At 48.2% G+C, this 15,858-nt stretch overlaps 2 protein-coding genes across 7 annotated transcripts in view; one reads left to right on the forward strand and one right to left on the reverse strand.

The window, feature by feature from the left end:
* Positions 1–15,858, reverse strand: part of PEBP4 (phosphatidylethanolamine binding protein 4) — a 228,894-nt gene that overhangs the window by 116,823 nt on the left and 96,213 nt on the right.
* Positions 1–15,858, forward strand: part of LOC144330723 (uncharacterized) — an 89,274-nt gene that overhangs the window by 46,134 nt on the left and 27,282 nt on the right. The window contains exon 3 of one of the 3 annotated variants that reach the window (XM_077943220.1): positions 5,014–5,054. The exons of the other annotated variants lie outside the window; for them this stretch is intronic. Coding sequence (XP_077799346.1) covers positions 5,014–5,054 — 41 coding nt within the window. The remainder of the gene's footprint in view (positions 1–5,013; positions 5,055–15,858) is intronic. 3 annotated transcript variants of the gene reach the window in all.

A 15,858-nucleotide genomic window follows, 5' to 3' on the forward strand; every position in this document is an offset into this window, starting at 1 on the left:
CAGGCCCTTGTCAGACACTGAATCTGCTGGCACACTGGTTTTGGACTTCCCAGCCCCTAGAACTGTGAGAATAAGAGTGTATTTTTTAAGCCACCCAGTCTATGGCAGTTTTGTTATAGCAACCTGAGCTAAGATGCTTAGGGAGAGGGGCTTTCCTGACACAGAAAGAAAAATCTCTGGGGGCCTCTCCTGCCTTGCCATTGGGGAGTCTTTGTGTGTCTGCCTTTCCCCAAGAGGAGAAATGAAAAGTATCCTTAGGATGGAATGTGATCAGATTTCAGCAGACACTGAGATAGTCCTGAGTCCTAGAAGCACTGGCAAGGTGGGGACTGTTTTTATTTTCTGTATTTTCTGATGCTGTGATACCTGGAGCCTTGCTGACCTGGAGAGACTGCCCTTCCCAGGGCTAATTCCTAGAGATAGCAAACACCCACCCCAGAGCACATTCTTCAAATGCCAGCCACCCACTCAGAGCCCCCACCCTCACCCATCTCCTTTATCAGGCGGGGTCACTGTCCCTAGTCCCAATCATCCCTTGACCAGACACCAGACAACAAGAGGCAGCCCCTGTGCCCCAGAGCCCACCAGAATTATTCAGATCAGCCAATCCTAAACCTATCTACTCTGCTTACCCTGTCTCATCCATGCCTTCTGGCAAAAACCACAATAAAAGTTCTTGCATACGTTTCCCCCTTATTCCCTCTGCCTCCTGACTCACCCCGGTGTTTCCCCACGTGGCCCTGTGTGGTGTGCTGTGCCTCCTGTTTTAAGACATCTGTGAGTATAAACTTCCTTCATCACCATCATGTCCCTCTGTGTGTCTTACCATATCCAATAAGAAGAAATCCCCGTTATGTTTTAAAACAGGGCCCTTGACTCCTTAAGACTCAGATATCCATCAAGCCTGTCTGGAGCCTACAGGAAGCTGAGGACTTTCTAGCATGTCATGATCCCTCTTTCTGTTTGTTTTGTTTTGTTTGAGATAGGGTCTCGTTCTGTCACCTAGGCTGGAATGCAGTGGTGTGATCTCTGCTTACTGCAACCTCCACCTCACGGGTTCAAGCTAGTTTTCTGCCTCGGCCTCCCAAGTAACTGGGATTATAGGTGCACACCACCACACCTGGTTAACTTTTGTATTTTTGGTAGAGATGGGGTTTCACCATGTTGGCCAGGCTAGCCTCGAACTCCTGACCTCAAGTGATTCGCCTGCCTCGGCCTCTCAAAGTGCTGGGACTACAGGCTGTGATGTGATTTTGAATGTGGGTTATTGTCTCCTGCACTCTCTTGTCCTTGAATAGGAGACTGAGCTGACCTGGCTAGGTTAAGGTTCACAGTCATGATTAGTGGAGGGCCATTTTCTCCAAGGCAATGGTCTCACCCCTGCCTGAATGTGAGAATCACCAGGGGAACTCTTCAAGCTACCAAGGCTGGGCCCTACCGGGTGGAGGTTTTGATTGATTGAAGGAGTCTGGAGTGGGGCTGAGGTGTTGCTGTTGGTTTATAAGTTTCCCAGGTGTTCTAATGTAGAGTTAAGGACAAGAATGACAACCCTAAAGTCTAATTCCCCCAAAGTCCATAGCCAAATCTATCACTGACTACAACCCAGATTTCTCCCCTCCTCATCAGTGAGCTCAGTTCAGTTCAGAAGAAGACTATATATCTTCTTCATAAAGAGGACAATCTTCCTCTGACCTTGGCTGGGGACCCTTGTGTCCTGGGTCCTGGAGATGACGGGGCTTGAGCATCCAATTGAGAAACTGAAGTCACAAACACAAGTCGCCTTGCGCTCCCACTATTCGTGATGATGTTGGTTGCCATACAAATTTAGCCCATAGTGGGCTGGTTGTGTTTGAGCCTCCCCCACCAAGTTCTGTATGGGAAATCTAGTTAAGAGCCTTCTTCCTGGGGGAGGTTGAGTGTAACAGCTGCTCTTCGTCAGGGCTGATGGGCCCGCCAGGATGCAAGCCGGGTGCTGCCCCTAGAGCCGAAAGCCTTTCATCCCCAAGGACGGGTTCGAATTTCAGGCTGGTGTCCAGCAGCCAGTCTTCCTCTCCATAGCTGTGGACAGAGACACATCCTGGGCTATGAGGACAGAGGCACCTCCACCCAGGAGCTGGGGTTCGCGGCATGCTCTGACACATTGAGAATGAGGTATTGTGTACTTGCTGTGGATGAGGGAATCCTCCTCCTTTGCTTGCCTCTATTCTAGAAGCTGGGAAGCTAAAACACTGGATTTCCCAGCCTCTACTGCATTGAGAGGCAGCCATATTCTGTCCCAGAACATGTAGGAGACATCCCTAGGGAGGGATCTCTTCCTGAATAAAGGCAAAGTCTCACTTGGAGAAGAAAACCCTTGGTGTCTTTTGTCCCCTCACCCATTTCCTTCTTCTTGCCTGGAATGTGAATGTGATGTTGGTGTATTGCAGCCATCCTGTGACTGAGAGGAGACAAGTGTGTGGCTGAAGACCTATGTGCTAAAGATGATAAAGCAAAAAGATGGAAAGAGCCCAGTCCTTGAGGCTGAAACAGCCCAGGATTCAGCCCCTAGACTTCTTGTTGCATGACACAAACCAATCCTTTAGTCTCCTATGATAGGGATTTTTTCCCCTTGTACCCAAACACATTTTTATTAACACCTAGGTCACTTCTGACAAGTGGATGCCAGAGGCTGGTCTTCAGAAAGGCGATCTAACATTGTGAAGAGGTTATTCAAGTGTAAATAAGTAAATGCTGGGGGCTGTGGATTCCAGCCCCAGTTCTACATAGAGGCTGTGGCTTGGGGAGTTATTTACTCTCACTACGGTGTAGTTTACTGATCTCCAAAATGGCAGTAATACCTGTCTCACACAGCAGGGTTATTGTAAAAATAAAATGAGTTAAAAGCATGAAAGTATTTTTAAGACTGTGAAGCAATGTCTGTGGGTCAGGTTTTGTTATTGTGAACAAATGGCATCAGCAATTCTTCCCACTGGTCCCTGGAGCAGCAGTGACCTTGACAGCCGGAAGACTTCCTCCAAACGTTCTATCTCCAGCTGCCTGGAGCCAGAGAGACTGAGCTTCCCAGCATCTCTGGTGGGGCCAGAAAGAAGTGGCCCGGGAACACTGGTGCACACGGAGACACAGCATCTCACAGGCAGCCCTCTGGTCCTCTCCCTGTCCCCAGGGTGGACTAAGCTCACCTGGGAATGGGACTATTACAGAATCCTGGAACACTGGAAGGAATAGGGGTCATGTTGCCTTTATAGTAAACCTAGCAGGAATCATCCAGGATCTTCCACGGCCTCCCAGCAATGGGTCCCCCGCTATCCTGGGAATGCAGCTCATTCTGGTACAGCTCAGGTTGTTAGAAAGCACTATGTCCCCTGGAGCCCCAGAATGCCTTCTTCAAACTCACACTGTCTCCAAGAATGACATTAGAACAGGCCCTGTCCTGCTTGTTATGGCAGCCCCTCAGATATTTGAAAATCGTTATCATGGCTTTCAATGACCTGCTCTTCAAGTAAAAGGTTCCAGGTTCTTCACTAGTTCAGCTCCCTGGGGCTCCAACCTACATCCTGCCTCTAATGGCTCACGGTTACTGAGGGAGACAGATGTGTAAACATCAGTAGTGTGATGCTAGGAAAAAGGGGCCACTGCAGGGAAAATCCCAAACAGACACTATTATTCTGAGTCTATAAATGGAAAAATGGAGGCTCAGATGGATCAGGGTATCTGTCCAAGGCAGTGAACTTCAGACATGAATCCTACTCAGCTGCTGTGCTGCCTTGGGCAAACTGCCTAAACTCTCTGAGCCTCAGGTTCATTACGTATAAGATAGAGATAATAATCATAGTGCTTTTCTCTTAGACTGCATGCATATTAAGTGAATTAATACACGGCTCAGAATAATGCCTGGCATATGTGAAGTGATCAACAAATGTAAGATAAGTGAATGGCTTCGCTGGGGTTCAAAATCATATCCCTCGTCTCCAAATTCCACTCTCTTCCCCCTGCTCAGAGGGTAGAGGGACAGATTTGGAGCTGACTTTTACCCAGAACAATATGGTATTTGTTTTTGTGTTGCAAATTCCTGCACACCTAGGTCTCTGGACACTTGTGCAATTTAAAACATCCATGCTACAAACATATACTTGTTGGCAACATGTTCCGGCGTCTCCGAATCAAGTGCCTTCTGCCACTGTGCTGCCCAGTCCTCTGGGGAAGACAGTCCCTCTAGAGCATCTGCCCACTCAAGATGGCTGGGGAAGGAGCGCTCTCGCCTGGCTCACATGGCTCTGGCTGTGTGCCAAGGGGTGTGGGCCAGCCGGGTGGCGAGTTCAAATCCTCATTGTACTCTGTCCCCTCTTCAAAGCCTGTGCTGTGTTCCCTGGGTCACTGCAACTTTTTTGTCTTAACAAAGCTGAGAAACGTATGTAAATTTCAAAGCTTCATCCGCAGCCAAGCAGGCAGCAAAAATCACTACATGTCAAATGATGAATTAAGATATTATCCATACTGCATGAAAGGGAGAGAGAAGAGGAAACTGATGGAAAAGAAAGAAAAAAAGAGCTCCTAAGCAACAAAGGGTGTGGATAGTTTCTTTAGTAAATTAGCAATCAGACAAATATCTCTATCTCCCAGGCTACATTCATATCCACCATCCCAACCAGTTCCTCCTCAGACTTAACCTGTTTCTATGAATGGCACTACCATTTTGTCAAATTCAAGGTATGAATCATCTTTCAACTCTTCCCTCTCAAAGTCACGCCCAATTCTTACAGATTTCTGAGTTTACAGTCTCTGGATTCTATCCTCACCTTTCCCCATCCTTTCTGACACCCTTGAGTGAGGTCTGTGCTAGCTCTTGCCTCTATTTCGATAGCATCCTAACTGCCCTTCTAACCTCTAAACCTCTCTTCTTATTCACTGCATGCTTGCTTACCATCGGAGTAAGCTAGTGGTGTTTTGGTAAACCGACTCTCTGGGGAAAAAAAAAATCAGGCTCTGACTTGTAGCACTTGTTCATTTCCACAGGTGATATTCACACCATGGTCTGTCCAAGCTACCAACGTGAGGTGAGTGGATGCAGAGTTGGAAAGATGCAGAATTGGCGTTTGCAATCTCATTGCTGCCCGATAATCTTCCTAAAGAACAGCTCACTATAGACTTAGGCCCTAAATATAAACTTCATAACCTGGCATCTGTGGCCCTGCACCTCCAGCTGTCAGTCAGCCTGCCCAGGGGACCCCATCATAGCCATACACGTGCCCACGCAGACGGAGGATGTTTCTGATCTCCAGCGTGATTCTTGCTTCCCCACCTCTGTGCCTTTATTTGTGTAGTCTTTCTGCCCATCCTTCTCCTTCCTCAAGACTCATCTCATCTATGAATACTTCTTTGAAGTATTGGACCAGAGAAGCCGTCCTCATTCTTTGAACCACAATAGCATTTTGCTTGTACCTTTGCTGGGGCACCTTCCATATTCTGCTATGTATTTTGTTCTGTGTGGGCTTTTTTTGGCCTCTCTTATTAGATTATTATATATACATATTTTTTTGAGACACGGTCTTGCTCTGTTGCCCAAGCTGGAGTGCAGTGGTGTGATCTCGGCTCACTGCAACCTCCATCTCCTGGGTTCAAGCAATCTTCCAACCTCAGCCCCCTGAGTAGCTGGGGCTACAGGCACACACCACCACACCTGGCTAATTTTTTCATATTTTTTGTAGAGACGGGGTCTCCCTGTGTTGTCCAGGCTGGTCTCAAACTCCTGGGCTCCAGCGATCCTCTCACCTTGGCCTCCCAAATTACTGGGGTAATACGTGTGAGCCACCTGCCTGGCCTTCAATTATTATTTCTTTGTTGCTCCTGAAGTGCTTAGCATATTTTCTTGCACATAGTAGGTGCTTAAGACATGTTTGTTGAAATGAATTGTACCCATTTTCTCTGTTAGGAAACAGCTTTTTTTTTTTTTTTTTTTTTAATGTTCTAGAAAGGGAAAGAGATTTTTGGCCACAGAGCTGGATGAGCCCGTTGGACTGCTGGCCCTGACACTATGTTGCTTGCTAAGGAGCCTGCACCTTGGCTTGGGAGACCCAAAGTCTCTGGCCCTTCACTTACTCCCTCATACATGACACTGCCTTCAGGGAGTCAAGACCAGCTCAGCAGACCTAACACTCCCTCCCAAGAGCAGCCATAGAAAGCACTGCTGGGGTTGGCTCCTGGCTAGGGCTGGCAAGTTCAGCGTTTGCCTAAAAGCTAGGCCTGAGCCTCAGCGAACCCAGGAAGCCTCAGCAGTGGAGCCAAAGCCGGGGTGATGCCGCCAGGCCTGGCGCTGAGCTGTGGCTCGGCCTCCTCTGCTCTCGGCCTAAGCCGCCGCAGTCGCCAGGGCCCCTAGTGTGAAGGAATTTGAGTTCTAACTTTAGGTGGCTACGTGGCTGATGGCTGTGTTTGTGAATATCTCATTCCTACTTTGGTTGCCCAGCTGGTGGGAACAGAACGGGTAGTCATGGGACTGTCATCGTGTGCTGTCCAGGTTAACATGTAGCATTTCTATTACTATTAACAGACTTTCTGCTCCTCACTCCATCTGTTCTCTGAAATAATTGCAGTTGTACAGACCATGCCTTCGCTACAGGCAAGCTCTGGGGAAGAGGATAGTGCTTTTATGAGAAAAAAAAAAGTGTTAAAAAATAACAGCAAACATGAGAAGAGAGTGGGGATGGAGCTAGCAGCAGGTTTCCAATTTCTTTCAGATTCCGGCCTGCAAAGGTGGCGTTTTTCACACTTGTTGGGGATGACCAAGCCCAGATAGATGGGGGTGAGAGGCTGGGCTGGCGGCTCAGTCTTTAGGACGTGGTGTTGGTTGTCACGGGATTTGGCCCCAGTTGGGGTGGGTGGACCCTTGGTTGAGCTACCCAGCTGGAAGGGGCGGGGCTCGTAGGAAGAGATGGGGGCTTTGGGGGTGGCATGGCGGTGCCCTGCTCAAAGGAGCTAGATGGGCTCAAGGCCTGGGGGAAAGGCTGGTGGATCAGGAAGGGCTGGTTGGGAGGCAGAGGTTGGAACTAAATGACTGGTCCTGTCTTAGCCTCTGATTCTCCACATGCAAAATGGGAGAGGTTCATCTCAATTACCTTGCTTTCTTGAAGGGCTGTTAGGAGAATGAATGGGTTACTACAACATAGTGAGGGTTCTTCTGGCAAAAAGGACTACAAGGGATGATGAAGACTTGGTGTATGAAATACAATAGCTACTGGTAGCACAAAACAAATACTTGCAGGGTTGAAGCCTCTGGTTTCTAAGCCTAGTGTGTGTGGGTTTCTGTCTTCCCATAGGGTGCTAAACAAGGCATAACTGAGAACCACAACCTGACAGACCCTCGTGATTTGTTCTGGTTCCTTCCCTCCCACTGCCAGCTCTTCCACGTGAGGGGCCCATCTCATCCTGTGAGGCTGAAAATGGTGATTTTACCCCCTCGCCCAAACCCCAATTGGATGGCTGAGGAGGGAGGCAATGTTGAGCTTTTTAGGAGTGAACTTGTTGGGGAAAGAAAGAAACGAATTAAGGGAAGACAGCCATGAGATTTCTAAGTCTTCTTCCAATTTCAAGGAAGTGTTTTCATTTAAAAGAAATCCACAGAATGTGACCGGTCTGCTGTAAATAAGACATTTGTTGGGGAAATTTTTTTCTGTGTGTGGGACACTATACTATTCTCCATACCCATCAGGAGATTTTATAAAATTCCAGAAAGGCTCAGAGAATCAGATGAATGATATCTAACCATGATCACAGTGTAAAACATTGTTCAGGTTTCGGGTAGATTTTGCCTGTCTTCTTTACATCATATTACCCTCTAAACTGATCAGCATGGCCTAGATCTTCCTTGAAACTAGGTTCAGTGGAGACTGGCGGGCCTTTAACAAATAATTTTTTTTTTAACACACAGGTGTGGATGAAAATGTGACCCTGTTGGCTGGGGCGTCCCAAAAGAACATGGTTCTTTTCTTTTCTTGAAATTTTTTTTTCTTCTTTTAATTAATTTTCTTTTAAAGATGGGGTCTTACCATCTTGCCTAGGCTGGTCTGTAACTCCTTGGACCCAAGCAATCCTCCCAACTCGACCTCCCAAAGTGCTGGGATTACAGAGATAAGCCACCGCGCCTAGCCCTGGTTCTTTTGTTAGGGAATTGGAAGGGGGAGAATTTTGAGTAATTCCTGCCTATTGACAAATTTTCAGAGGTACCTTGGGAACACCCACATGTTCTCCTTGGGTCAAAGACTTGGTTGGAAGAATGTGGGAAAATGTGAATCAGTTGCTCGAGAGAATGTCTGTGTTAAGGGCGAGTTACATCGCACTGGCTTTTGGTGTGTTTGCTCCCATCACCACCTTGTGATCTCTGCCAGGGACTGGTGGCTGGCTCTTAGTGTCCTCTGCTGAGTACCGTGGCCCAGTGCCTGACACACATGAGACAAACAATAAATGTGCATGCTGAGTGCAAGAACAAAATACAGGAAATATATAACTAATGGTACCAATTGCTAAGGAGTTTACCACCAAGTAAGTGCCTTTTCCATAAAAAGCGAACCCTGGATGTATAAATTGATGTAATCAGCAATAAAAGATTCTCGAAGAAATAATAGCTACCGTTAGTCAAGCCCTTTTCTACTACATGCCAAACCCCTCATATCCCTTGACGCGTTTAATTCTGCAGCCAACACACCAGCTCAGCACTATCATCTCCATTTTAAAGAAGAGAAAACTGAGGCTTAGGGAGAAGATTGAGTAACTTGCCCAAAGGCACATCATGAGTAAGTGGCAAAGGCAAAAATCAAACCCAGCTCTGTCTGACTGCGAAGCAGTGGCTCTTAGCCACTCTCTTCTGCGGCCCTTTGAGGGGGTGGAAGCAGGATTTCTGTAAAGTACAATCATTCCTCCTTCATCTGTCAGAGTTCTTTAGGGGGTAAATAACTTAGTGGGAAAGGCAATTGTATTTAGTTTTTCAAAAGCTTTTGACAAGGTTACTTTCAAAATTAAGAACCTTTGGTGCCAAATATTTTGTCACTGATAGGGAACAGCTTAGAGACAGCAACTAACAAAACAGCAAACGGGTCCTTTCTCTGTTCACTTCTAGGTTGCATTCTTTTGGGTTCAACTCTAGGCCTATTTATTCTACACCTTCATGGAAGAGGAAGTGTGCAATGAGGCCCCCAGGTAATCGGAGGATCGGGGAGGACCTCCGCATGTGCAAATGCCACCTGGTGCAGATAAATCCAGGCTGACGCCAGAAGGCTATGTGAGAACAGAGAAACTTGGTAGCCCTGTGCTAGAACGAACCCTGCATGTAGTTCTGGGAGGACAACTTGGAAAAGGATAAGAATGGCTATAGACTGTTCCCTAAAGACACTAGCCCAAAGGACCACTGAAACCTGAAAAGACAATGAAAGGTCAGGCTTCACTGAGAAGGAAACATGCAGATACTGGTGCGCTGCCTTCGCAGAGAACCATCGCAGGCCTGCCTAGAAGTGCCGTCTTTGGTTTCCAGTGCTGCTGCAGAAAGGGCCACTCAATGGCCAAATATAAGAAATGGGCGAGAGAGAAGGAGAGGCCACATAAGGACAGAAGAAGGAGACGAGGTACGTTCAAAGTATTTCAAGTTACCGGGAGTACAAATGTTCAAACACAGTCTTGATTATCAAACCCTGGAAGGCAGAACTAGAGCAAACTCTTGACACTTGAAAAGGAAGCAGTTAGTACAGATAAAAGGAACTGCTAACTTACACAGTGGGTAGTCAACTCGTCTAATTCATTATCCCCAAGAAGTGAGACAGGTTGAAAATACAAATTGCTCTTTAAAACATTTGGAGAAACTGGCGGGTGGTCGATTCACAATGGATTCTTGGGTAGATCTTGACTTTTAGGAGGGGATCCATAAGGACTGAGAGCAGAGAGGAGAACTGTGGTCATTAAAAGTCTGGGTACTGTGGCCAGAGGCAGCATTCCCAGCCGCATGGAAAATGGTTCATTTGGACCCAGGGTGCCAATTCTGATGCTCTTGTGGGACTGAAGGAGGTAGGAAATATTATGTGTATATTCTGAGTAGAGTGAATATGGCTTACAAAAAGTAATTCCTGCTCCCTACAAAAACATGAGTCGTGTCATCAGGGAGAACCTGAAAAACCTGAGGTTAAAATCCATGGTGCTTTGGAACACTCTTGCAATGAAATGGAAGGAGCATGACTGTCATGAGACCAGGATCCCAACAGACCTACACTGCTGTAGGAAGGGTGTCCAGGGCCATTCCTAGTGCCATGAGACACAGGGCTGGCTTCACGTGTGTGCAGCCTCTGTAGCTGCACAGGCCCTACACTTAGAAGGGCAGCTACTTGGTTTAATACTCTGCTGTTGCCATCTTGAAATTCTTGATACTTTTTGAACTACAGGCCCTGCATTTTTATTTTTATTTTTTGAGATAGAGTCTCACTCTGTTGCCCAGGCTGGAGTGCAGTGACGCTATCTCTGCTCACTGCAATCTCTGCCTCCCAGGTTCAAGCGATTCTCATGCCTCAGCCTCCTGAGTAGCTGGGATTACAGGCACGCACCACCACACCTGGCTAATTTTTGTATTTTTAGTGGAGATAGGGTTTCACCATGTTGGCCAAGCTGGTCTTGAACTCCTGACTTCAGGTTATCCTTCTGCCTCGGCCTCCCAAAGTGCTGGGATTACAGGCATGTGCCATCATGCCCAGCTACTTTTTTGTATTTTTAGTAGAGACAGGGTTTCTCTGTGTTGGACAGGCTGGTCTCGAACTCCTGACTTCAGGTGATGCACCTGCCTCAGTCTCCCAAAGTGCTGGGATTACAGGTGTAAGCCACTGCACCTGGCCAGGCCCTGCAATTCTATTTTGTTCTGGGCCCCACAAATTATGTTGCTGGTCTGGTTAGGAACTACTCAGTTGATCTCATAGTGGAGGGGCCAGAGAAGGACCAAGGAAGAAGGCCAATCGAGGCAGCTGGATCCAAATGATACCAGGAAGTAGGACATGTATAGAATGAACAGTTTCCTAGGAAACGGGTTGCTCCGTCTAAGTGTCATACACAGGCTTTGCTGAAAACATTTCCTAATGTCAGGGAATCAACCAAGAGAAACCAGGCCTGGGAGAACCTGGGGTGTACGTGATGGTGCTCGACCACCTGCTGCATGGCCAATCCATGAATGGAATCATCTAGGAAATTCCTACATCATCTAGAAAAGAGAGAAAAAGAAATTAGCCTGATTGGGCCTGGTCTTGAATGGATGTTTGGAAGTTGAATGGCAGCCTTGTCCCAGACACGTGTGTTTTTCAGAAATATTCTTACGCCTATGACAAGGGCCACTCCTGAGTTATCTGGCAAGCTCGAAGAGCCTGGATTCTGGATCAAGGGTGAAGACGATGAAAGAGGGAAAACAAAGACACTCACAGGAGGGAGGCGATGCCCCTCCGCTCCTCTCACCTCTCCTCTGACAGCTCTGAAGCGATATTTCTAACAAGCACTTCGCTCTTGGGGACTTGGCTTTTCCATCTTCAGAGGAAGTCAACTCAAATCCTCCTTAGAAAGCACAAAAGTGCCGATTTGGTTAGAAAAGGGGGAAAAAAATCACCACTACTGAAATAATTAACTGGAGTGCTCGTATTGTCACAAAATAATTACAGAAGAAACACTAAGATGGGGCCCCGGAAATTCTCCAAAGACGCTCATGCCTCTATAAACCAGCATTTTCCAGCTGACAGAGAAAGAAGTTGCTATAAATTAGGATGAGACCGTACTAAAGGAAATCCTGGATTGCAAGGCTGTACCTGGTCAGGAAATTTCTTTCTTTCTTTTTCTTTTTCTTCTTCTTTCTTCTTTCTTCTTCTTCTTCTTTTTTTTTTTTTTTTTTTTTTTGAGATGGAGTGTCACTCTTGTTCCCCAGGCTGGAGTGCAAAGGTGGGATCTCGGCTCACCACAACCTCTGCCTCCTGGGTTCAAGCGATCCACCTGCCTCAGCCTCCTGAGTAGCTGGGATTACAGGCATGCACCATCACACCTGGCTAATTTCGTATTTTTGGTGGAGACGGGGTTTCTCCATGTTGGTCAGGCTGGTCTTGAACTCCCAACCTCAGGTGATCCACCCACCTCAGCCTCCCAAAGTGCTGGGATTATAATAGGCATGAGCCACCACGCCCAGCCAAAAATTTCAAGTATCTCAATAAGGGATCCCCTGCGATTTTCTCCCCTTTCACTTACTGTATTCTCTTTTCTCTCTCTCTTTTGTTTTGTTTTGTTTTGTTTCTGTGCAGAAAATTGGTTCTGTTGGCGATATATTCCTCCAGGAGTTCAGGGAGAGACCACTCCTTCCTGGCCAAAGGCTTCAGAGGTGTGCCTTGGCCCACTGGTGGGGTTGCTGCTTTGCCCCCAGACAGAAGCCAACGTATCTGGGATCTGACTCTGACTCCTCTCCCTGCTCAAAGCTATTGGTCCTTAGTTGATTGGACCATGGTGGGCACTTGACCTGGGGCAGCCAACCCATAGCCAGCCAGTGTATGCCCTGGCACAAGGAAAGCCGGGCTACTCTCAGCCCTATGAACCAGGGCCCATTAGCAGGGGGTGGGAGAAATCAGGGTCATGGCAAACTAAAGCCCCATGCAGGCAGGGCCCCCAGGAGCCAAATTACCCAGGATGCAAGAGGGAGAGCAGCGGTATAGAGGAGAATCAGTTTCCCGGACCGCCTGAGGCCTGCCAGCTCTCCATTCTCTGTCTGGTCCTCACGCATCCCCTATATCAGCTTTCTAGTCCTTGAAGGATGAAGGAAGACCTTTCAAGAGTCAGCACGGAGCAGCCCTGGAATGGGCTGCATCGGAAATGAGGGTGGGGTTAGGGAGGAAAGTAAATCCATCATCAGACCAGATGCAGTGGCTCATGCCTGTAACTCCAACACTTTGGGAGGCCAAGGCAGGAGGATCACTTGAGCCCAGGAGTTTGAGACCAGCCCTGACAACACAGGGGGACGCACCTCTAAACAACAACAACAACAACAACAAAACAAACAAACAAAAATTGCTAGGTGTGGTGGTATGTGTCTATAGTCCTAGCTACTCGGGAGGCTGAGGCGGAAGCATCACTTGAGCCTGGGAGGTTGAGGCTGCAGTGAGCCATGGGTGCACCAGGGCACTCTAGCCTGGGCAGCAGAGAGAGAGACCTGTCTCAAAAATAAGTGAATAAATCCAGCAGCACACGGTAGAGATGTTGTAGGGAAGCTTCAGGGCCTCCTCTGATCTTGACATTCCATAAGTGTGTATTTTGGGAGGCTGGTCAGCTCTACATCCATCTCTGTGGCCTGCTGGGGGAAAATGCCTTGCCATTCTTCAGGTTGAGAAATCAATTTTTAATACCACAGGTATTCCGCCCTCATGCCCCATAAGGTGCCTCTCACCTCCTTAAGCCACTATCAGGCATTATTGGTTTAGAAATCTCCTCTGATCAGACCACAGGCTCATCTGGGCAAGCTGCTCAGCTCCACTCAGGACCTGGCACAGGCCTGGCCTGGCACAGAATGAATGCGCGAAATAACTGGCATGGTCAGCCAGGTCCTGGATGGACAGGCTTCTGCTCCTGTATTCCCACTTGCTGGGGTTGGGCCCGCCTAGGGTATAGCTTGGATGACAGAGACTGGGACAGCTTCTAAGTTGGGGCGCATCTAAAAGAGCTAGAGATGCCAGGAGAAATGTCCTCCTATGCGAACCTCCACCTTTGGGCTGGTGCTGGTGGGTTCTTCCTCCTGTCAGTATCCTCAGAATGCCACCCCGCATGCACCGTGTGCACAGATCAGGGCATCTGGCTCCCTCCCATGGTCAGTGGCCTCTCCCAGGAATAAGGGGAGGCTGCACACGGGGAGGCAGATTGGGAGAAGCAACAGCCTGGGGAGTCCTGGGCCCCAGAGTTCTGGTCCCGCATGACCAGGGCTGGCCCCTTCCCCTCCCTGTGCCACCTTCTTCCGAGTGGAAAAAGGGAAATGCTCCTACTTAGAAGTAGGAGCTCCTGCTTGTAAAGGCACTAAACCCTGGATTGGGAGAGAATCTGGTGGCCTTGGTCAAGCTATCATGGGATCCTCATGACTCCATTCTGAGAAATCGCATCAGGGTCCCCCACCCCACCCTAAATCCATCTTATCACTTGGCTGCTGTGCCTGTGGTGACTGAAGTGTCACCACTGTGATGCCCACAGTTCTCCTCTCGGAGAGAAGGCCAGGGTGACGGGGAGTCTAGGTTTGCACCCCAAGCCAAGTAAGAGGTTGTGTCACTGATCCCCAAAGCATCTCAACTCCACTCCCTCATGAAGGTGGACCCACTGGGCCTTGGGTCTCCAGTTCTCTGCCCACATCTACCACAGCCTCACAGTGGCCAACACTGGTGAGTTGTAGAAAGGGGACTCAATACAAATGTCACCAAAAACTTGTAGTGTTTGGGTTTGGGCCAAATAGAGATTGCCTGTGTTGGGACAAATGGAGGGTTGTAAAGGTAACATAACCAACGGGGTCCTGGCAGGGCACGATGGCTCATACCTCTGATCGTAGCACTTTGATAGGTCAAGGTGGGAGGATCACTTGAGCCCAGGAGTTCAAGACCAGCCTGGGCAACCCAAGGAGACCACGCCTCTACAAAAAAATTTTTAAAAATAAAAAAAGGGGATCCTGGTAAATCGGTCCTCAAGAGAAAGATGACACCACTTCCATCACTGTGAATGATGTGCATGTCCAATCCATGCCCCCACAAGTCATTTTTCTTTATGTTATTCCTTGACTCCGCGGAAGGTGGGTTGGCTGGGCCCAACCCTCCGAGGCAGAGAAAGGAAGTAGGGGAATGTCAGCAAGTCCTGATCAAAGGTCAGGGGTCCTAGGGCAGTCGGGTCAGAGCTGGAATTCAGATCTGTCATCCTCTCCCGTCCTACCCTGGCACACAGCCCTTTAAGGTGTTGCTTCTGCTTTGGAGATCTCTACATTTAAAGCATGTCCTTGGAAAAGAGTCTTCTAGTCTACCTCCATGTTATCCTCTGCTCTCTTGAAGTCTCCATTTTCTTGAAGATTTTATGAAGCCTGTCTAGTTGGACATTCAGAACACCATCATGGGGTGGGAGGATGACCCTCAAGGGACAGGAGACCCTGGTTGCAATTCTGGTTTTGTCCCTAACTAACTGGGTGACTTCGGGTCTTCTCCTTGGTAAGATGACAGGCTAGGTCCCCCTCTGCTTCTCATAGGCTTTACTTTGAAGGCTAACGCGGCCTGGGTTTCATGAGGCAAGAGAGAGGCACCAGCCAGCCCCAGGCAGCAGGTCCATGGGGCGGGAGGGTAACCCCTAGCCCCTGTCCCCTTCCCTACAAAGATGGTTATTACCCCTAGGAACAGCATCAGGGAAAACTGGGTGACTGGAGGAAGCTGAGGATGGTCTGAGTTCTACATGCCATCCTCGTGAGCAACACTGCTCAACCCCAGCCCCCAAAATGCTCCAGGAAAGATGCCTGGACCTCAGGTGGCTTCAAGAGAATGCTTGGAACCTGAGCCTGCCACTCTCAGTGGGGGTAATCGCTGAACTCTGTGAGCCAAACACCTCGGAAGAGCTGAAATGACTTTAAATGCCTAAACATTTTAAAACAAACCTTACAACACAAGGCTTTTATTTTATTTTATTTTTTTTGCCCCAGTGCTAAAGCGCTCTCTCTCTCTCTGTCGCTTTCTCTTTTGGGGGGAATTCAAAAGCCGTTTTATGCCTCATTACCTGCACACTGTGAGTGATGTCTGTCGGTCCATGTGCTGTAAATACCTTAAATCATGCTTCATTAAGAATATCTATGGTGCTATTAAAGAGCTA

The sequence above is a fragment of the Macaca mulatta genome, chromosome 8 (assembly GCF_049350105.2).
Source record: "Macaca mulatta isolate MMU2019108-1 chromosome 8, T2T-MMU8v2.0, whole genome shotgun sequence".
Classification (NCBI taxonomy): domain Eukaryota; kingdom Metazoa; phylum Chordata; class Mammalia; order Primates; family Cercopithecidae; genus Macaca; species Macaca mulatta.